This window comes from Brassica napus, chromosome C7 (genome assembly GCF_020379485.1).
Source record: "Brassica napus cultivar Da-Ae chromosome C7, Da-Ae, whole genome shotgun sequence".
Lineage (NCBI taxonomy): Eukaryota > Viridiplantae > Streptophyta > Magnoliopsida > Brassicales > Brassicaceae > Brassica > Brassica napus.
This window is the reverse complement of record NC_063450.1, coordinates 17,967,553-17,990,607: the sequence shown is the minus strand read 5'-3', so window position 1 is coordinate 17,990,607 and position 23,055 is coordinate 17,967,553. Positions and strand designations below refer to the sequence as shown.

The 23,055-nt window shown below is 41.3% G+C and overlaps 4 protein-coding genes across 4 annotated transcripts; all 4 read left to right on the top strand.

The window, feature by feature from the left end:
• The first annotated feature begins 179 nt into the window (after positions 1-179).
• Positions 180-2,227, top strand: LOC106356232 (probable glucan endo-1,3-beta-glucosidase A6). The gene is made up of 3 exons (XM_013796022.3): positions 180-438; positions 520-1,860; positions 1,978-2,227. The coding sequence occupies exons 1-3, from the start codon at positions 381-383 to the stop codon at positions 2,013-2,015; spliced, it is 1,437 nt and encodes a 478-aa protein (XP_013651476.2). The 5' UTR covers positions 180-380; the 3' UTR covers positions 2,016-2,227.
• A 2,513-nt stretch (positions 2,228-4,740) lies between these two features.
• LOC111207717 lies at positions 4,741-6,763 on the top strand. The gene is made up of 2 exons (XM_048761859.1): positions 4,741-6,114; positions 6,187-6,763. Exon 1 carries the CDS (start codon positions 5,220-5,222, stop codon positions 5,988-5,990), a length of 771 nt encoding a protein of 256 aa, XP_048617816.1. The 5' UTR covers positions 4,741-5,219; the 3' UTR covers positions 5,991-6,114; positions 6,187-6,763.
• LOC125590459 lies at positions 6,079-8,100 on the top strand. Its single transcript, XM_048764033.1, has 7 exons — positions 6,079-6,114; positions 6,187-6,409; positions 6,518-6,783; positions 6,837-6,887; positions 6,981-7,076; positions 7,302-7,406; positions 7,756-8,100. The coding sequence occupies exons 1-7, from the start codon at positions 6,079-6,081 to the stop codon at positions 8,098-8,100; spliced, it is 1,122 nt and encodes a 373-aa protein (XP_048619990.1).
• Positions 8,101-10,931: 2,831 nt separating this feature from the next.
• On the top strand, positions 10,932-15,194 carry LOC125589579. Its single transcript, XM_048761858.1, has 3 exons — positions 10,932-11,141; positions 11,238-11,536; positions 11,867-15,194. The coding sequence occupies exon 3, from the start codon at positions 13,042-13,044 to the stop codon at positions 14,485-14,487; it is 1,446 nt and encodes a 481-aa protein (XP_048617815.1). The 5' UTR covers positions 10,932-11,141; positions 11,238-11,536; positions 11,867-13,041; the 3' UTR covers positions 14,488-15,194.
• The last annotated feature ends 7,861 nt before the right edge of the window (positions 15,195-23,055 follow it).

Sequence of the window (23,055 nt, the reverse complement as noted above, 5' to 3'; positions counted from 1 at the left end):
TAAATAATAAAACTTTTCTTGATTAGCAATAATTTAAAACTCGATAAGAGAAACAAAAAGAACAATTAGCATTACATCTACAATCTTTGAGTGAATACTAATTGGCAAAGCGGTTCTTGGTCACCTTTGGACAAGTCAACCAACTAGTCTTCTTTAATCTCTCATACTCACTAAGACAAATTAAATAACCAAGCAAAAAAAGAAACACCAAAGAACTGCAAGGGTTCAAGAAACAATTAATAGTTTGATGAAAAGCTTTTCTTGCATGAGTGATTGCTTATATCTTAATCCTTAAAAAAACACAGTCCCATTATCACCTCTTAAATACCCCTTCAACAAGTCTCTTCTTCTTCATCCTAAATTCAACTTACCAATCCAGCATGTCATCTCCAATGGCTTATTTTGTTCTGTTCCTCTTCACTCTCATTGTCCTATCAAGTAAGTCTCATTGCAATTATATTGCGATTCAAGTATCAAAACACACTTCACTCACCATAACTATGTCTTCTTTTTAATCAGGTTCTAGTTGCTACGCAATTGGTAACAACAAAACATTGTCATCACTCGCAAGTAGAATTGGGATAAGCTATGGAAGATCAGGAAACAATCTCCCATCTCCTTACCAATCAATAAACCTCATCAAAACCCTTAAAGCAGGCCACGTCAAACTCTACGACGCCGATCAAGAAACCTTAACGCTCCTCTCTAAGACCAATCTTTACGTCACAATCATGGTCCCTAACAACCAAATAATTACAATAGGCGCCGACCAAACCGCCGCAGACAATTGGGTCAACACCAACGTCCTTCCTCACTACCCACAAACAAGAATCAGATTCGTCCTTGTCGGAAACGAGATCCTCAGCTACAACTCCGACCAAGACAAGCAAACCTGGGCTAACCTTGTCCCGGCGATGCGTAAGATCGTGAACTCTCTTAGAGCAAGAGGGATACACAACATCAAAGTCGGGACACCACTCGCCATGGATGTTCTCCGATCAAGTTATCCTCCGTCGAGTGGTGCATTCCGGGAAGAAGTCGCCGCTCCGGTGATGTTACCGTTGCTGAAGTTTCTCAACGGAACAAACTCTTTCTTCTTCCTTGATGTTTACCCTTACTTCCCTTGGTCCACTGATCCGGTTAACAACGATTTGGATTTCGCTCTGTTCGAATCCAATTCAACTTATACCGACCCACAAACCGGCTTGGTTTACACCAATCTTCTAGACCAGATGCTCGATTCGGTTATCTTTGCGATGACCAAGCTCGGTTACCCCAACATCAGTCTCGCAATCTCTGAAACCGGGTGGCCTAACTCCGGTGATATCGACGAAACCGGAGCTAACATTCTCAATGCGGCGACGTATAACAGGAATTTGATCAAGAAGATGACTGCTAACCCGCCTCTTGGTACACCAGCCAGACCCGGTTCACCTATACCGACGTTTTTGTTCTCGTTGTTCAATGAAAACCAGAAACCCGGTTCGGGAACAGAGAGGCATTGGGGAATTTTGAATCCTGACGGTACACAGATTTACGACATTGATTTCAGCGGGACAAGACCGGTTTCTAGTCTTGGTTCGTTGCCTAAACCGAGTAATAATGTTCCGTTCAAGGGCAATGTGTGGTGTGTGGTGGTTGAAGGAGCGAGCGAGGAGGAGTTAGGGCAGGCGCTTGACTTTGCTTGCGGAAGAAGTAATGAAACCTGTGCAGCTTTGGCGCCGGGAAGAGAGTGTTACGCGCCGGTTTCGGTCACTTGGCACGCAAGCTATGCATTTAGCTCGTACTGGGCTCAGTTCCGGAACCAAAGCTCTCAGTGCTACTTCAATGGCTTGGCCCGTGAAACCACGACCAACCCTGGTGAGATAGATTTCTTTTAAAAACATACGAAAATACCCTTGATCGTAGATTCGTAATTGTGGTTTCCTTATGGGCATTTATGGAATAATTAATGATTGTTTATGGCTATTTCTACAGGAAATGAGCGTTGCAAGTTCCCTAGCGTTACCCTGTGAGATTTTCTGAAGTGTCAAAACTAAGGCGCAAGGAAGAAGGATCGAAAACTGGATCATTCGTATTAAGACGATCAATCTTATTATAGATTTTAGACCCGAAGATAATAATCTTATTATAGATAATTATTAATTTCCTTTTTACTCCAACTTCTTACTCCTTGTTTCCCATTGTTGAAAAAGATCCAATAAACAATGAAAGCTTGTTACTAGTATTTTAAAACCAAGAGTGTATACTTTCTTATGTTTTATCTTTGTAAGAATATATAATAGCGAGGAAATGATATAAGACGTTATGGAGAAATTATTAGGAGAAATTCTAATTTTACCTTAGTTTTGGTATCATTATTCATTATTCATGTTCTTTTCTTCAGAAGAACATTTTCACAGATACCTAATGTATGAAATTTCATTAAAAAGCCAAAGACTCTTCTACCATAGATTTATAAATATATAAATATAAATAATTATGTAAATAAATAATAAAATAATTTTTTAATAATTTTAGAATTATAAATTTTCAAATTCAAACTTTTTTATAATTTTTTTTTCAAATTTTAGTTTTAAAATCCGAAAATTCTTTTTAAAACTATTTACAAATTTTATTTAAAATTTAAATATTTATTTATTAAAGTTCTAAATCCCACCTCTCATATCTAAACGGTAAATCTAGATTAGTTAACCATAGAGTTAGGAGTGTCTATTACCTCTTTAGAATTAAAAGTAAATATGGTTAAGCTATATATGAAAAGTGGTACTAAGAATGCGGTAGTTTAATCATTTTCTCAAATTATAATCAATTGAACCAATTCAAAAACTACAATATTTTTTTGGTTAGACTAAAATTTTGAGTATCACATGGGTAGACTAAATTTATTTTAATATCCTATTAGTAATTGTTGGTATGTTGGTTTATAAGGTAAGATTCAGAAAAAAAAATTGTAAGAGAAAAGTTCATATCACTAGAGGCATTGCTTCCGTGCAAGCGCGAGGTTGTAGACAGAGTTCTTGTTTCATCTCAATATTTGTTAGGTTTATTGTAGTTGTAAATTTTGCGTTTTGGGTCCATCATTGTTTTTCAAGTTTTTTTATTGTTATAGGGCTAGAGTTGTGATGATGAACTGTGTATGCATTGTTCACCACTTATGAAAGACTAAACTATGTTAGTAATGTGATTGATATAGTCCGTGGTGTTGTCACTGAGATTGTTTGTTTGTCTTTTTAATTTGTTTTTTGTACTGTTCAGAGTACATAAATTATATTAAGGTTGTTGAGAATATCTTTTTTTTTCTGGATATTTTTTCTCCAGTTTAGTTACGTAAGTTGTGTGTATTAAATAATTATTTTTATTATCCTTATTATGTTTGTTATATGTTTTTTATTTTTAAAATTGTTGCTTTTACCGGACCTTTAAAACAAATACATGAAGACTTGTAGTAATAACTATAAAATGAGTGACAATTTTGAGTATTTGGACCTTAATGGGTTTTAAACAAAATTATGTATTTCTCATAGGAAGATGATAGCATTGGCATGTTGACATTGGGCATGTAAGCTATTTTCATAAGACAAGAGAAGTGAGCAGGTGGAGATGTTGTTGCCGCCTTTGTGTCTGTCGGGATTGTCTCTTGTATCTCATGGTGTGGCTGTGTTTGTTTCTAGTTTATTTGATGGGTAATATGTACAAAAAAATCATTGTTAGTTGTATTTATCAGAGTTCGTGACTTACTCTGTTTTTTGTTTAGGTAATTTCACTGATCTTGGTTGTCGTCTTCATCTTCTTCGTAAACATCTACAAAAGTAAGTTTGTAAATTGTTAAATAACTCGCTGTGTAGCTTGTATTTGTTTTGCTGATTCGATGTATGTGTCGTTGAGTTTTAGTTGAGGTGATTGGTTTGATATAGTTGTTTGAAATTTATTTGTAAGATTAGACAAAAAAGAGAAGTGATCATTAATGATTCGTCTTTTTGGGATTTTAGTTTTTGGTGTTTTGATTGTTTGGGTTGTTGTGTTTTTTTAAGCTGTAAAATAAAGGTTTGTGTAAAATTAGTTTGATAAGTAAGTGAAATAAATAAACGACCACAGATCTTGGGTATGAAATATTTTTGATCATTGATGTTAACACAATATAGACAGTAATATAAAGGAAATTGTGTGTTGATTGTTTCTTACGGATCAATGAGGAGACGGATAATGACTCGAATTGTTTCTTTGGTGAGATCAAAGCCCTGGACATAACAGATTTGCCCAAATACATCTGCGAGTTTAAATATCAGTTATGATATAAAACATAATATCTCAATAACCCGTGTTCGAACCATGGGCTTGACATTTTTTTACATTTTTTAAAAGTGGGATCCATAAAACATTGATGTGGTGTGCTGAGAAGCGAGAAAAACTCAACTATTATAATATAGATTGCGTAAGTATCGCTTGTGGTTATTTTCTTTAGTAATTTCTGAAGTTGCAATGCTTCTGCAGCGGTGCCAACTAGACCAACTATTTTTAAAAATAAAAATTACCTGTGAGATTCCTAATCAGGATAAATAAAAAAAGTTCCCTTTTGGTCTGTGGAAATTAAAAATCGCTCCTTTACATTGATTTAGAAGTTAAGCAACCCAAAGAAATATTTACTGAGGATTATTTGGGGATTGTCAAGTTCAGCTGTTGCACTAAACCAGACTTAATTTTCTTTATGATTGGGGGGGGGGGGGGGGGGGGGCAAAAGATCAGACTTAATTTACATAATTTACAACGAGAAGTACTCACTCTTTTTAATTTGAGAAATTGCACTGCACACACAAGGAATATGTGCATATTAGCTATATACCCTATTTTGTCGTCTTGTATAATTAACGTTTGAGTCTTTTACCATGTTACTCCTATAATTAACGTTTGAGTCTTTTACCATGTTACTCCTAACGTACACTTTGGTTTTAACGGAATCAACTTCCTTTTTTTTGCGTATCTTTCCTTTTCATTATACAATGCTACACGCAATATAACTTGTGTCAGACAAGTTGTTATTAATCTCATTTTATATAATAAATTAGAAATTCCTCTGTAACGTCGCGACCGATGCAAGTGAGAGAAACATTTCCATTTTCTATTTATAAGCTACTGTTCTGTTCTTACACTGGATTACAAATCAGACAGTTATCATATCTTTTACTCAAAATTCTCCTCTTCCTGTTCTAATCGCAGAAATGGACACAAATCATGGCGATCCGCCTCCACTCTCCTTCCCGGACAGAATGTTTGCGATGGGCGATGAACCTCTAGGCATTAGGGTAACACCCTATCACAAACCCTCTTGCATTTCTAAGATTCTAAACGCCCTAGACGAAGAAGAGTTACGGTTTGTTAGAGAATCTTCATTCGGTAAACTCGTAGAAATCGCTGAGAAACCTGCCTTTTCCGGCCGTCTTGGGCGCTTATTGTTTTCTCGTCTACTGAAGATCCGGAAGAAGCACAAAGCGTGGTTTCTTTTTGCCGGGAAACCAATTAGATTTTCAATCAGAGAATTCGCACTAGTCACCGGCCTCAATTACCGTAGATACCCACCGCACAGCAAGAAGAGGAGCAAGAAGATCTTATCGGAGAAGCCGTACTGGGGGGAGCTTTTTGGGGCCATGACTGAAGTAACGGTCTCCTCTGTTGTAACAATGTTGAAAAAGAAGACGGTGATCGACAGAGGAATGAGGATTAAGTACGCACTTCTCTCATTGCTCTCAGCCGTAATACTCCCAACATCCCACAACCCCCGCATTTTACATGCGGCCGCTGAGAGGATCAACGATTTAGATCAGTTCCTTTCTTATCCTTGGGGACGTGAATCTTTCTATATGCTGATGGACAGTATCAAAGAGAGGAATGAAATATCTCTATCGCAGAATACAATTTCCTTCAAAGGGGTTTGTGATGTCGATTCAGCTTGTGCTAATCGAAGCCGTACCTTCCCTCAATGGGGTTGTTAGAGATGGAGCTTCCTATGGTTCCGAAGCAGAATCCGAAGCAGACGAAGAATCCGGTGTTGTTGAAAGGGAAGGGAAGATTAGTATTAACATGGGACACATTCGTTCCATTGATTCTGCTTGCAAGGTATTGTATCTCGATCACTTAAAATCCTGCTCCAAATTATTTCGGTTTTTAATCTTCTGACATGTTTTACAGGTAAACGTGGTTTCTATCATATCTGATGGCGCTGACCTATCGAATTTCGAGTCGGACCTGGGGTCAGACGACAAGGAAGATGTGCTTGTTGACAATCTTGTGAAGGCAGCTCGAGAAGGATTCTCTTTTTCCAACTTAAACTTCAAAGGTGGCGCGACTAAAGCTGATGTTAGCCGTATGCGTGAGGAAGCCATCAAGGAGAACAACAACCGGAAAACCGCAAGTCAATCGGAAATTACCTGCGACCGAAGGTGTCGACGCTGAGTATGTTGCCTCTGTTGTCAAAAACAGCTTATCTGCAGATCTATCCAACATGGGTGATCAAATAAAGGACCTTGCCTTGCTCTGTCTCTATGCAACTCGCAAAACCTATTTCAGAAGAAGATGGAAGACCTTATGAGAATCTCACAGAAGGAAATTTTGGACACCATGACCAAGTACTGTACTCGTTCTCACGCTCGACCACCGGTTGATCGTCCACCCGATAACACCGGAGAATCAAATGTACCGGGAAGAGACTCGAACCCTTTTGTTGTGTCCGACATAATCCAGGAAGCTATGCGATTTGCGAACAAGGAGTCAGCTCATACACGTCAAGTAAGTGTTAAGGACAATTGATATCATGCAAATATTCCTGGTACGTTTCTTAGGAAACTCGAGAAAATGTGGTTGGTGGTCAAAGGGGACAACCTTGCGATGAGGTACAACTTTAGTTTCTCCTCTTCTACCAAGGAATCTCTCCATTTAATATAACCATGAATTGTTTTGTGTTGATGCGAATGCAATTTTGGTAGGATATTTTCTCCGAGTCTCTCAGGTCTGAAGAACACGAAGCTATGGATCACGGCGGAGGGGATGAGTTAAACCCGAATCACGGAGACCGGGAAGAGGTAAAATTCCTATAAAATTTCTCTATGTAATGTTCGGTGAGTCAATACTTTATGCTTAGGAAGAAAATTTAGCGAGGCATATATGAACTACAACTCTGTAACACCCAACATAGCTTGTATAATCATTAACTTAACACCACTCGTGTCTTTTTTGGCCGTACACTCGTGTATATTAATCTGATACAAAAGGCAAATCCTCGTTTTTTGTTATAATGTTTGTGTCAGGACCCACTTGTAGCGTACATGTTCAACGGAGAGGCTGACGACATCGGGGATGTTGGGGCTTGTCAAGATACCGTAACAAACCCCAACGTCGACAGGGAAGACGCGGTACTTAAATCTTTTTGCTTATCTACGAACTACCCTGCTAGCTTTTATCAACATAACGTTGACGTTATCTGTGAAAATTGTACTGGCTAAGAAACGCTTGTCTATCCACACAGATAGCTTGTAGCAAACAAATCACCAATTTTATCCACCTGCTATTTTTCCAACCCAAATTTTGTTTCAAATGTGCAGGTGGAACAGATAATTGCTCATCCTTTTAACAGGAGCTAGACAATCATTGAGGATCCCACTAACGTCATCAATGCAAATCAGGTATTTATGGTCTGGTCTTTTTAGTGTAGACGACTCTATTCATTCATATATCTGACAATGAAGGCTCTTTTATATGTAGGAAACGGTCGCAACTGGACTGTCCTTTCCAGATCCTTCATTTTCTATTGGCCTCACCCAAATGGACAAATCAAACGCTCAAGCTGTGGATCATGGAGCACACCCAAAAAACTGGGAGGATCCATTACCGGAGTCCAACGTCGATAAAGAAGCTCCGATACTCAACAGGAAAAGCAAGCGAGCTAAAATTGTGCCAAGAAACCTTGTCGGGGATTACCAGTGCGACAAACGGTTCCTCACTCGTGCATGGGAATCGTTTGTTAATGCGATCCGCAGCACCCCAAGCATCGACTATGCCGCAAAATTTGTGTTGCTATTGGAGGTACTCGGCGGATCACCATTGTAAGTTTCCTTACTTGAGACACTAACTAATAATTTACTCGGATAAACAACGCCTAACCGGTAAGCTTTGTTGCTATTGTTTTTATTTGGCCACTAGCACTGTTATCGATTTTGGTGGCATAACTGTCGAATCCAGTGAGTTGTCGGCAATTGTTGATAGATCGTCTCATTTACCTTCCACGGTATATCTTTTCATCATAATATATATGTTAGCATACCAGAGGCATTCGTAACACTAACAAATCTAATCATTTACCCTGTTTTGGATTGGTGGAACCTTCGCCTTTTGTTGCACAGAACATTGCCAACTTCACCATCGGAGCAAGAGTTTTACTTGCGGTTGGTTCGGTCCCCATTGGAATATCCCCCTCCACTGGTGTAGTAGTGGCCAACACCAATCCACGAGCCGCCTCCAACTCTGAATTAAAAATCTTGTTTCGTTAACAATCTTTATTTAAACAACATAGATATTGGTAATCAAACCTACATACCGTCACTTGTTGGCTGTGTTAGGGGCCCAATGTTTGCATGCGTCGAGTCCGTGTAAGAACATTCGCTTTCTTCAAGACCATCTGGAGATAGGCTCAAACCTCGTGTGTCCTCTTGGCGACCAGGCTCAATTCGCTCTCCCACTATGGACCCAACATCATCATTTATGTTCACTTTAGCGCCACGTCCACCGCCTGCCAGACATTCTGTCGCCATACGAGCCCAAAACATCATACCATCATCAAGTCCCTCTGTTGGCGTTGCATGCGCCCTTCGATGCTCTTCCATTGCCGTCATGTCCATACCAACATTCCATAATACAGGGGGCGCATCCCCTCGACCAACAGGCCCAACGACTTCGTTACCAAGCCCGGTTACACCTTCAACCAAAATTTTAATTTTGTCAATTAATATTCAGGTAACCTGCTAAATATATAGATTTACACTACAATTTAAATTTTTAACAGGCTAACTATGACACATAGAACCTTTTTAACGGGATAACTATGACACATATAGCCCAAAAAAATTTAATAACTAAAACAATCTAAATTTTAGACTCACCCAGGGTCGCATTTACTTGAACAACAGGTCCAACGCCTTCGTTACCTAGCCCAGTTACACCTTCAAACAAAAATTTCAATATTGTCAAATAATATTCAGATAGCATGCTAAAGATACAGATTTACACAATTTTTAAAATTATTAACGGTCTATCTCTGACAAATAGATCATTCACCCAACAATTTTATATTGTCAATTAATTTCTATTAACCTGTTAAACTATTTAAATACTTCACTCACCAGGGGTCGCATTTCCTTGAACAACAGGTCCAATGACCTCGTTAAGAAGCCCGGCTACACCTTCAACCGGAAAAATTTAATATTGTCAATTAATCTCATGTAGCATGCTAAACATTAGCAATAGCACTACAGTTTAAAAAATTAACGGGCTAACGTTGAGACATATATCCTTCTACCCCAAATTTTTAGCCATGCCAATTACTTTCACATAACCGGCTAAACAATTTAACTATTTGACTCACCAGGGTTAGCATTTCCTTCACCAGCAGGTACAACGGCTTTGGTACCAAGGCCAGTTATACCTTCAATTGAGAAAATTTGATTTTTTGTCAATAGTGTTCTGATAACCGGCTAACTTTAAAACCTTATACTACAATAAAAAATACTAACAGGCTAGGTACGATACATAGATACAACACTCACCAGTTGTAGCATTTCCTAGTGCTACTTCATCCATTTCGGTGTCATTGTCGTCAAGTTCGATTATCTCTCTAACTGGCTGTGTTCCTCCCTGTTGGTTAGCCAGAAAGTTGTCTGCGAAAGCCATCTCCAACGAAACCCTGTGGAAGAGACGCAAGCTGTCTTGCGGAAATAAAGCATCCATGACCCGCTCGGTCTGTGCTGCATGATTACCAAAGACTAAACATGTTGCATTGTAAAACAAATATTATACATTAATTAAAATCAGTTTGCAAGGCAATTGATATCACTCTATCTAGGGTTTAGATTATTACTTTCGTAAGCGGCTCTTGAGTTCTCGTTTGCTGTGTGATCAAAGACATACGTTGTATTGCCTATTGCAAAATTTGTACGGCAGTGAAACTCGTATTCAGCTACGTCTTTTGGACCCATCATTATGAGAATAGGAAGCTCACTTATCCAGGTTCTCCCATGGAGAAGCCAAGACAACTCAGCCGTGCTCGAGATCGTCGCCGGCGGTATCCGGTTACCTTGGGGGCCGAGCATCCAACTAGGAAGCCGGTGAGAAATGACAAGAGGTGTATTCTGGCTGAGACCGTAGCTCTGTCTTAATATCTGGTCAATCGCATTGTAGCTCACAGTTTCATAGACCACCACCCTATAGCCTATGTCCTCTGGATGGGTTATGAACTCCCACTCATCTCCACTCTTCTTCTATTGGCCTCGCCAAAATCGTACACAGCGAACCATCTGAGATGGAAACACACAATCTAATTACAAACAAGAATTTGCATGCATCCATATTTCAACACTAGATTTGTTATCAATTTACAAATACTAAATTACATGCATCTATATATATACGAAGAATGTATTGCATGCATAGCTTTTTTTACACATAAGATATGTTATAAATTGCACACAAAAATAGCGGTTTTTGATGAAAGTTCAACGATCTCTGCAAAAATTTACTATAGCATGTACGGATGAAACAAGAGCATGACAAGAATGAAACCAAATTAATGCTGACAGAAGATCATGGTGATGATTAGATAGTAAATGCAGGACTAACGGACTTAACAAGAATGAAACAAAATAAATGCAGGTATATGTAATGACCCAACCCCAACTCCAAAGGCCAAAGGTAATGTCTTTAAAACCCCACCACCCCCACCTTCTCCCATTTCACCAAAAACTTAGAAAATAAAGAAAAGAATTAAAGAGAGCTAAGAAGAAGTGTGATTATTTTATAGTCAGAGAGTCGCCGGAGCTCGTTGCCGGAGCTCGTCGCCGTGATCACATTCAGCTTGCCACCACCGATAAACGCCCTAGGTAACCGCCGAAAACCGCATTCCTTAAGCTCATTTTCGTTTCCGTTTAGTAAATCACCCATAACTTCCTAACCATTGATCATCTCGTACATCCAAGGCCATCATGGTGTTCCTCTCGTCGAGACGAAGCCGTAGACACCAACCACGCCTCAAACGGAGCCCGGACGAAGCCGCACGCGCCTCCCGAAGATTCGCCTCGGCGCGCGCGTGAAACACACGCGCCACCGCCGTCCGCCGGAGCCACCGCGAGTTCCGGCCACGCGCCGCCGTATCCGACCAACATTCGCCGGAGCCGCCGTGACCGACCACCGTCCGTCCGCCGCCGAGAAGCCGCCGCCGCGTCGCCGCCTCGCCGCCGTCGCCGCTGTCGCCGCCGTCGCCGCCGTTGATTTTCCGGTAAGCCGCCGCCGTCGCCGCCGGCGACCGACACCGGTGACTCGCCGGTGACTCGCTAACTCGGCCGAGTCAACCCGGTGAGTCAACTCGGTGACTCGGTCAACCGGTGGTTTGACCGGTTTAAATCGATTTCGATTCGGTTTGATTAAACCGGTCGGTTAAAATCAATTGGAAATCGGTTAGGGAAAACCAGATTAATTAATTAATTAATTAATTAATTAAATAATTAATTAAATTATTAATCTTTGACCAGCAGGTTGACTTTCCCGTAAATACCCGTTTTAAACCGTTCGAAAGGTGTTCTGACTCGAAATTTCGATCTGATTTCAGATTTGGAGTCCATTTGAGCAGCTGGAGTTCATAGATACCACCTCTTATTGTTGCTAAGGTGAGGGTCTATTCCCGAACTCCTCTTATTCGGCTTAGGACCTCGAATAAGTATAATTTATTTTTAATGTGTTCCGTCTGTGTGAAATCGAGTCTGTCATTGCTTGTTTAGTTTTAGGTTCTTTGCATAAACCGGAACTAGGGGGTTAGAGGATTCAACATTGATTGTTTCACTTAATGTAAATTCTTAGCTAGGATTGTTTTTGTTTGGAGACGGATACAGAGTCGGACTGCTGTATGCCGGATTGTATGGAGGTCACGGCCAACTTTAGTCGACCGGTTGAGCCGTAGACTGGAAGTGTCGATAAATCGTCTACGGGCGTGTGTTACCGAGCACTTTTTCGGTGTGTGTATGAACCGAGCACCTTTTCGGTAGTGTTTTGGCCTGTTAGTGGGCGGCGAGTGCGCACCTCGCTAGGACCATTGTTTGTTGCTTGAGTACTTTAGGTACTGTGTTTGACATGCATTAGAATTAAATTATATTTATTCGGAGTGCTATGTCCGGGTCCATGGACTTCGGGGTAGCATCCCATACCTCGCTGAGCGATTCCCCTGTCGCTCACCCCTCATTCTTTCCCCCTTTTAGGTGAGACCGATGAGCAGGAGTGATTATCGGACCGGTGCTATTGGGCTTTTGGGCTTCTATCGCTTTTACCGCTTTTATCTTTATCGGGCCTTTAGGCCTTTGGACTTTTATCGTCTATGTTATTCCTATTTCAGACTTTCGGTTTATATCGTATTTTATATTTCGGATGTTATCGATGTTGGGCTTTTAGGCCTTTTGTTACCGTATTGACTTTTATATTATATGAAGATTATTATTATTTGAGTTGTATTATTATTTTATTTCCGCTTTTATCAATTTATTATATTTTGAAAGTGGCGGGTGTCACAATTTGGTATCAGAGCGGGTTCCGTCCCGGCTCCGACCCGGGATGGCGATTTTTGGAGACCTGGTTTTATTCGGTTTTGACGGTTTTACACGATTTCAAAATATTTTCGGGGATTTGGGAATTTTGAAAATAAAAATAAATAGCACCTTTTCGTTCGATATCACTGCTCCTTAAAATGTTGGTATCCAAAGTTCAGCGTAAGTTAACTTTTCGCTTTCCTTTTAGATGCCGCCAAGGAGAAGAACCACCCGTGCCCAGACCGCCAGAGCCATTAGAGACAATGTAGATGAGCATGAGCAGCCCGCAGTTCCACCACCCGCGGCTCCACCAGTTGATCAGGATGCATTGAGACAAATGGTTCAGGATGCCGCTAGACAGGCCGCTCAGGAAGCACTTCAGCAGATTGCCCAGGAGGCAGCCAGGCAGGCCGCTCAGGAGGCCGCCCGAGTAGCTGCTCAGGAGGTTGCTCGTCAGATGGCTGCCGTTCAGCAGGGACCGCAGATTCAGGTTCAGCAAGTTCCACTGGTTCATGTCCAACAAGATCAGCAGATTCCAGCTCAGCATGATCATCAGGATCCCGTTCAGCAGGTTCCCCTTCCACAGGTTCCTCTGCAGCAGGGTCCAGTTCAGCAGTTTGCTCATGGTGTTCAGGATCTACCGCCACCACCACCGCGACCTCATGTTTACCCGGTTTATAATGAGAGGTTCTACAGGCTGACATGTCAGATGAGAAACATGGAGATGGAGCATTTTAGCGGGACAGTGGATGCTGTAGCTGCACACGATTGGAAGTTAGCCTTGCAGCGGAAGCTGGAGATTATTGAGTGTCCACCAGAGTTGTCGCTCAGATTGACTATGCAGTACCTTCGTGGAGATGCTCTTATATGGTGGGAGGGAATACGATTGAGCCATTTTGGGCCAGAGAGACTTACTTTCGCTGATTTCATTCGAGAGTTCGATAGGAAATACTTTCCGAAGGAAGCGATGGATAGGAAGAAGTGCGAGTTCGAGCATGTAAGCCAGGGAGAGATGTCTATCAGGGAGTATGAGGTTGTGTTCAACCAACTTCGCAGATTTGCAGGAGTGGGCATTTCAGAAGAAGACTTGATTAGAAAGTTTTTGAGTGGGATGCGAGTGGAGATTCGTAACAGGTGTCGCGTAGTCACTTACCACCGGTTGGGAGATTTGGTAGAGAAAGCTGCCGAGCAGGAGGCAGGCTTGGCGGAGGAGAAGGAACTCGCCAAAGCAGTTCATGTTAAGTCTGGAAAAGCTCCAGAGTCTCAAAGGAGAGCAGGGGACCCGTCGGGATTACCGATATGTCCTCGTTGCCATCGCAGTCACAGTGGGCAGTGTATGAGGTGTCTTACTTGCGGTAGGATTGGACACATTGCGAAGTTTTGTCGAGCTAGGCCATTGGATACGCCACCAGTCAGACAGATTGCAGCACCAGCAGCGGCACAGGTTTGCTTTGGCTGTGGTCAGCCAGGTCACTTCATTAGAGATTGCCCGAGGAAGGACAATGCGGCACTTCCACCACCACCGAAGCGTCTAGCCATCGCTCCACGTGTGTTTGCGGTTGGAGATCCTCAGGGAGCTGAGCCGATAGCAGGTATGAGTCTTTTCCATACTTGTTTGTGTTTGGGTATTTTGGCTCGTGGTTGTCATGTGTAGTTAGTAAAAATCTCGTGTAGGATCGGTTTTAGTTGGAGGAGAGTCAGCTTATACCTTATTCGACACGGGAGCCTCTCATAGTTTTGTGAGTCCGCGCTTAGTCCAGTCTTGGTCTTTTCGGGGAGTCTTTGAACCGAAGGCTAAGCAGATCCAGACTGCCGGCACGGAGAAGTTGGGTGCAGTTGGCATTCATCACGATGTACCAGTTCTACTTGGAGGAGTCGAGTTGCTCGGAGATTTGACGGAGATGGAGATGAGCTCCTACGATGTTATACTTGGGATGGATTGGCTGTCGCGACATCGAGTAGTCTTGGATTGTCCGAAGGCAAGAGTTAATATCCCTAGAGGAGAAGGAAATATCATTTGCGAGGGAATTCAGACACACCGGGAAATTTCTATCGTCTCCATGTTGCGTGCAGAAGAGTTATTGGAAAGTGGAGCAGAGGGATTCTTGGCAACCATTTCGATGGTTAAGGAGGACGGTCAGCAGAAGCTGCATGATATACCAGTGGTCGCCGAGTACGAGGATGTTTTTGAGCCTTTAAAAGGGCCACCACCAGCTAGAGCGGACGTTCTTACAATAGAAGTAGAGCCAGGAGCAGCACCAATTTCACGAGCTCCATACCGTCTCGCACCAACTGAGATGGCAGAGTTAAAGAAACAATTGGAGGAGCTATCTGATAAGGGGTTTATCAGGCCGAGCACGTCACCGTGGGGAGCACCAGTGTTGTTTGTGAAGAAGAAAGATGGGAGTTTCAGACTTTGTATAGATTACAGAGGTTTGAACAAAGTGACCATCAAGAATAAGTACCCGCTCCCGCGTATCGACGAGTTGTTGGACCAGTTGCAGGGAGCTTCATGGTTCTCTAAGATTGACTTGGCATCGGGATACCACCAGATTGCGATAGCTGAGGGAGATGTGCGGAAGACGACATTATGTACCCGTTATGGACATTACGAGTTTGTGGTGATGCCATTTGGGTTGACGAACGCACCAGCCGCGTTCATGAAGCTTATGAATGATGTATTCCGTGAGCACTTGGATAAGTGTGTGATCGTTTTCATAGACGACATCTTGGTTTATTCTCGGAGTAGAGAAGAGCATGCTGAACATTTGCGGATTGTGTTGGGTAAGCTTCGGGAACATCAGTTATTTGCCAAGCTGAGCAAGTGTAGCTTTTGGCAGAAGAAGATTGGATTTTTGGGTCACGTGGTTTCAGAAGCAGGAGTTGCCGTAGATCAGGAGAAGATTAGCGCCATTTCAGAGTGGCCGACACCTAAGAATGCGACGGAGATCCGCAGTTTTCTCGGTTTGGCAGGATACTACAGAAAGTATGTCAAAAATTTTGCTAGCATTGCAAAGCCAATGACACGGCTAACAGGAAAAGACACCGAGTTTGATTGGACAGAGGAATGTTCGGGGAGTTTCACTGAGTTGAAGCGACAGCTGACCCATGCGCCAGTTTTGGTACTCCCGAGGCCAGGGGTACCATATGATGTTTACACTGATGCGTCAGGCACCGGATTGGGATGTGTACTGATGCAGGAAGGTCAGGTCATTGCCTATGCATCACGACAGTTGAGGCCTCACGAGACCAATTATCCTACTCATGATTTGGAGTTGGCAGCAGTTGTATTTGCATTAAAGATCTGGAGGTCATACTTGTATGGAGAGAAGGTGAAGATTTTCACGGACCACCAGAGTCTGAAGTACATATTTACGCAAACGGACTTGAATTTGAGGCAGCGTAGATGGATGGAGTTGTTAGCAGACTACAATTTGGAGATCACATATCACCCGGGAAAAGCCAATCATGTGGCGGATGCCTTGAGTAGGCGCAGAAGCGATATATCGGGAACCAAAGAGGTCCAGGAGCTTACTGGGACACTTGCTAGTCTAAGATTATGTGCAGTTACTGTAGAGGGAGAGTCAGTTGGCGCTGAGGCTGTAGAGCGGGCAGACTTACTATGGAGGATACGCAAAGCTCAGGATAGTGATGAAGCTTTGCGTAAGCAGATCGAGATGGAGAGTATTGGTTTTCATACAGCCACCAACGGGATGTTCATGTATCGAAACAGGATTTGTGTGCCCAATGATGAGTTGTTAAGAAAGGAGATATTACGGCAAGCACACCACTCGAGTTTCTCTATTCATCCAGGAAATACCAAGATGTATAGGGATCTGAAGCGATATTACCATTGGCCTGGTATGAAGAGAGATGTTGCTTCAACTGTATCGCAATGTCAGACGTGTCAGATGGTTAAAGCCGAGCATCAGGTTCCTAGCGGGTTATTACAAAACCTGCCATTACCTGAGTGGAAATGGGACATGGTAACTATGGATTTCGTGACGGGTTTACCGACTACATCAGGAGGGAAGAATGCCATATGGGTAATCGTGGATAGACTTACGAAGTCAGCCCATTTTCTAGCAGTTAAGAAGACAGACAGAGCTGATCAGCTAGCACAGACTTACATCAGCGAGATTGTAAGATTGCATGGAGTTCCGGTCAGCATTGTATCGGATCGGGATACAAAGTTCACGTCTGAGTTTTGGAGAGCCTTCCAAAAGGCGCTTGGGACGAAAGTTCATATGAGTACGGCTTATCACCCGCAAACAGATGGTCAGTCAGAGAGGACTATTCAGACTTTGGAGGATATGCTCAGAGCTTGTGTTTTAGATTGGGAAGGTAGTTGGGTGAAGTATCTACCTCTAGCCGAGTTTGCCTACAACAACAGCTATCATTCGAGTATTGGGATGGCACCATATGAGGCTCTATATGGTAGGCCTTGTCGCACACCACTTTGTTGGACGGAAGTGGGAGAGCGACGTGAGATAGAACCAGCCATGGTTCAAGAGACAGTCGAACAGGTTGAGATGCTCAAGATGCGGCTTAAGGAAGCCCATGACCGTCAGAAGAGTTATGCAGATAAACGGCGAAGAGATTTGGAGTTTCAGGTTGGCGACCTGGTATACCTAAAAATGAGGACATTTCATGGAGGATCTAAGACTCGGAAGCTAAAGAAGCTTAAACCGAGATATATGGGACCATATCCTATTTTGGAGCGGATTGGAGCAGTTGCTTACCGACTAGATTTATCAGGAGAGTTATCAGATTTCCATGACGTGTTTCATGTTTCCGTTTTGAGGAAAGTAGTGAGAGAGCCAGAGCTCATTTTGCAGCAACCACCTAGAAACCTTGGCAAAGGGTTACGTGGGTTGTCCCAACCAGTAGAGATATTGGATCGCCAAGTGAAAGCAGATCGTGGAATGATGACCATGTTGATCAAGGTTCGTTGGGAGGGAGACGGAATTCAGGAGGATACCTGGGAATCCGAGCCCCAAATGAGGATTGATTATCCAGAGCTGTTTCGGGGTGTCATTGGAGAGTTTGGTGACGTGAATTCGGGGTCGAATTCCTTGTTAGTGGGGGAGAATTGTAATGACCCAACCCCAACTCCAAAGGCCAAAGGTAATGTCTTTAAAACCCCACCACCCCCACCTTCTCCCATTTCACCAAAAACTTAGAAAATAAAGAAAAGAATTAGAGAGAGAGCTAAGAAGAAGTGTGATTATTTTATAGTCAGAGAGTCGCCGGAGCTCGTTGCCGGAGCTCGTCGCCGTGATCACATTCAGCTTGCCACCACCGATAAACGCCCTAGGTAACCGCCGAAAACCGCATTCCTTAAGCTCATTTTCGTTTCCGTTTAGTAAATCACCCATAACTTCCTAACCATTGATCATCTCGTACATCCAAGGCCATCATCGTGTTCCTCTCGTCGAGACGAAGCCGTAGACACCAACCACGCCTCAAACGGAGCCCGGACGAAGCCGCACGCGCCTCCCGAAGATTCGCCTCGGCGCGCGCGTGAAACACACGCGCCACCGCCGTCCGCCGGAGCCACCGCGAGTTCCGGCCACGCGCCGCCGTATCCGACCAACATTCGCCGGAGCCGCCGTGACCGACCACCGTCCGTCCGCCGCCGAGAAGCCGCCGCCGCGTCGCCGCCTCGCCGCCGTCGCCGCCGTTGATTTTCCGGTAAGCCGCCGCCGTCGCCGCCGGCGACCGACACCGGTGACTCGCCGGTGACTCGCCAACTCGGCCGAGTCAACCCGGTGAGTCAACTCGGTGACTCGGTCAACCGGTGGTTTGACCGGTTTAAATCGATTTCGATTCGGTTTGATTAAACCGGTCGGTTAAAATCAATTGAAAATCGGTTAGGGAAAACCAGATTAATTAATTAATTAATTAATTAATTAAATAATTAATTAAATTATTAATCTTTGACCAGCAGGTTGACTTTCCCGTAAATACCGGTTTTAAACCGTTCGAAAGGCGTTCTGACTCGAAATTTCGATCTGATTTCAGATTTGGAGTCCATTTGAGCAGCTGGAGTTCATAGATACCACCTCTTATTGTTGCTAAGGTGAGGGTCTATTCCCGAACTCCTCTTATTCGGCTTAGGACCTCGAATAAGTATAATTTATTTTTAATGTGTTCCGTCTGTGTGAAATCGAGTCTGTCATTGCTTGTTTAGTTTTAGGTTCTTTGCATAAACCGGAACTAGGGGGTTAGAGGATTCAACATTGATTGTTTCACTTAATGTAAATTCTTAGCTAGGATTGTTTTTGTTTGGAGACGGATACAGAGTCGGACTGCTGTATGCCGGATTGTATGGAGGTCACGACCAACTTTAGTCGACCGGTTGAGCCGTAGACTGGAAGTGTCGATAAATCGTCTACGGGCGTGTGTTACCGAGCACTTTTTCGGTGTGTGTATGAACCGAGCACCTTTTCGGTAGTGTTTTGGCCTGTTAGTGGGCGGCGAGTGCGCACCTCGCTTGGACCATTGTTTGTTGCTTGAGTATTTTAGGTACTGTGTTTGACATGCATTAGAATTAAATTATATTTATTCGGAGTGCTATGTCCGGGTCCATGGACTTCGGGGTAGCATCCCATACCTCGCTGAGCGATTCCCCTGTCGCTCACCCCTCATTCTTTCCCCCTTTTAGGTGAGACCGATGAGCAGGAGTGATTATCGGACCGGTGCTATTGGGCTTTTGGGCTTCTATCGCTTTTACCGCTTTTATCTTTATCGGTCCTTTAGGCCTTTGGACTTTTATCGTCTATGTTATTCCTATTTCAGACTTTCGGTTTATATCGTATTTTATATTTCGGATGTTATCGATGTTGGGCTTTTAGGCCTTTTGTTACCGTATTGACTTTTATATTATATGAAGATTATTATTATTTGAGTTGTATTATTATTTTATTTCCGCTTTTATCAATTTATTATATTTTGAAAGTGGCGGGTGTCACAGTATAATGGACTTCTTTCACATATACGATGACAACAAATTAAATTCGGACATCAACGACAATCCAAATCAGAAGGAAACAAATTTATTGCAGGTGAGAAGATGATTCTACAGTAATTGGATCACAGATACACAAGAGAACAAATTTATTGCAACTGAGAAGAACATTCGAACGACAAAGAGAGAAGTACATTTATTTTGTGTCAGGAATAATCACCTTGATTTATTTCCTCAAGTGTGAGGAGTAGCTCAACGTTGAGCTCCCTTTTATACACAAACCTCTAGTACATGTTTTTGAAACCCTCCCCCAGAAAAACTTTTCGCTTGCAATCCAATATCTTTTCTTTTGATCTTCCTGGCCATGCAGTGGCTGTGTCAGGTTTTCCTATGTTTCTACTGGTTCGTGATGCTCAAACAAAAACACGTAAAAGATATAGGAAAAGTGCAATCATTACTAACCCCCCAATTATAATTATAAACATTTTAGCTTGCTACCTAAATACGGCCTACCCTAAATCACGAACACAAAACGTCATGAGGCTAGTTTGGTAATTGCTACATCACCCGGATTGAATCTGATCCCCACACATAATTATTTTGGGCAATTACCTAATTATGCACTTCTTAGTAGATATTGACCCAATTCACCCTTTTAATTTTTATCACCAGTTTTTGAAGAGCTTTTTTTTTTGTAAAAAAAAGTGCTTATTATTTTTCGTTTCGTTGACATGTTGATACATATTCAGTACTATGTTATTGTAACTGTTATCCACAAAATATTCTGCATGATCTGTAACATAAATAGATAAGTCATTTGTTAAATCAATCTAGGAAGTTAAATGACCGGTTCTGAGATTTTGAAGTACCACAAATAAACATTAGTAATTTTAATTTCTTATAATAGTTTAAGAGTTTTTGTTTATACATATTAACTTTTAAAAATGAGAAATTTGCTATGATAGCCTCTTTTAATTTATTTTCACAGAAAGAGTCTCTAAAGAAAAATAAGACCGAAAGAAGGTTTATTGAAAGGTAAATATACAAGTATACCCTTAGGATTAACTAAAAGTATACCCTTTGGATTAACTAACCCTAGATTTTGGATTTAGAGTTAAGGAGTAAGATTTAAAATTTTAAAAACTAGAATTAAATATTAAAAGTTTTATTTTTTTTAAATAGTTTCAAAAAGTATTTTCAAATTTCAAAAAGAAAAGAGAATTTGAAGAATAAAAATATATATTGAAAAAAAATCAAAAATATATAAACGTTTGAATTTGAAAACATGTAGTTCAAAATTATATATAATTTTTTTTTCATTTATATATCTATAAATCAAAGAGTAGAAAGGTCTTTTGCTTCTTTAATGAAAATTTTTTAGACATTTTCTTTTTTGAATACTATTTTTGTGACAAAATCTTAAAAATGATTGTTTGATAAAATTGTCCTTTATAAATTGAGAGCAAATATCAATATTTCATTTGGCTATGTCTCGAACTAGCTCCGTGTAGCAACATGTGTGGAGCTGTGATTTCTTTGACTTCACTAAAGTTATAAATTCTAACCCCACCACTTGTGGTGCTATCAAATAGGTAAGATAAGATTGAAATGACCAATTAGTTTACTTTTCTCACTTTCATGGTGTCTATTCAAAATAAAGTGATGATAAATAAACACATTTTCTTATTTAGGTCTAGCTCTATTTTGATGCGGGACTTCTAACATGTTAACATGCCCACTTGAGCAAATGATTTTTTGGCTCATGACAAAAAAAAGTCCACAAAATGTCCTATTTTTTTTGTAACTAAAAAGGTTAAATCCAGATCTATTAAAGACACATACCTAACTCCCGGGTGGAAGTACAACCCACGGATAGATCTTCTCCGGAGCATTCAAATGAGCCGAAAGCAATAGCACATATCCGTGTGGTCAGCAGAGTTCGAACCAGGGTTCAGCGTTTTGGGTTTATCTCCCTCAAGCGCCACTGGACTACCACCACTGGTTAACATATCCTATTTAAAGCACCATTCAGATATATTGAGTATAGCTCTAGTACCTTATTTAGTTCTACATTGAAGGATCTCAAAATCCACTGAGAAAATGGGGTTAGGCTTTATAGTAATGTGTCTAGGAAGTTGTCTATGAAAAAATGTCGAATGATGATCTTGTATGAAAAACGTGTATATTATTGATACTAGGTGGCTTTCACTCCGCGCAAGCGCGCAAGCGCGGAGTTAGTGAATTTTCTATGTCATTTAGTTATAAGTGCATGCTATATACAGTTTGCGTCTATGCGCCTTATATTATTTTATAATTTGCATGTACTTGCAAGGTCATATTATTTGCATGTTTTATATTTGTATTTTGTACGTTTTATGGTATTTGTAATTCCTTTTCATATATTGATGGCACATATATGATTTATCTGTCAAGTTTTGTACAATATAACTTTGTGTTCTTCTAGTCTTATCTTAATCTTTTCCTATGAATAAATTGCAGGTACCTGCGTACAACTCTGAGCCGGAGGTCAAAAGTGTGTGAATGTTAATTAGAATATTAGAATTATGTAATGTCACATTAAAATAATTTTGTCTCTTCCTATGTCTACATTTCCTTTGACTACAATTCATCTTTCACAGTACCACCTTTTGGTTTTAACTTTCGTTTATGAATACAGCCATGTCCTGGGAGCTCAATTTAATTAATAGTTTTAACTGCAAATCAGACTTGTTAAGATACACCAAAAAGTAGTAAAAGCGAAAAGGGTTTGAGCTAGTGAAGCTCTATGAAAAAGGTTATTCTGCTTCTCATTTCTACCAAATTTGTAGAGAAATGTCGTCAGATAATCATTAACCTGTCATTAACAAAGATCGGGTCATGATTTGGGAATCACATATCTTGGTTTTAGGTAAGATTTAATTCACATGTAGTTTAGGCTGCTCATTTTCCGATGCATAAATTCTTACAAATAAAATTCTCAAAGCCTTTGAAATGCTTAGCCAACTTCACGACATGTGCTTCTCAGTGCCTTACAATTCAACACTATGGTTTATGTACCTGTTTTTATTTTTCCCCACACGATCCATGAGTTTTTATCTCGGTTTCGATTAATAAAATCTTTGGTTTAGCAGAGTGGTCTTTTGGTTTTACTTACCTCAAGATGAACATTATCAGGACAGTTTGATACCAACTGATCAAAAGTCTTTCTTACCACAGTCACCACACTTTTTTCCTACAGATTTCGTCGGTTAG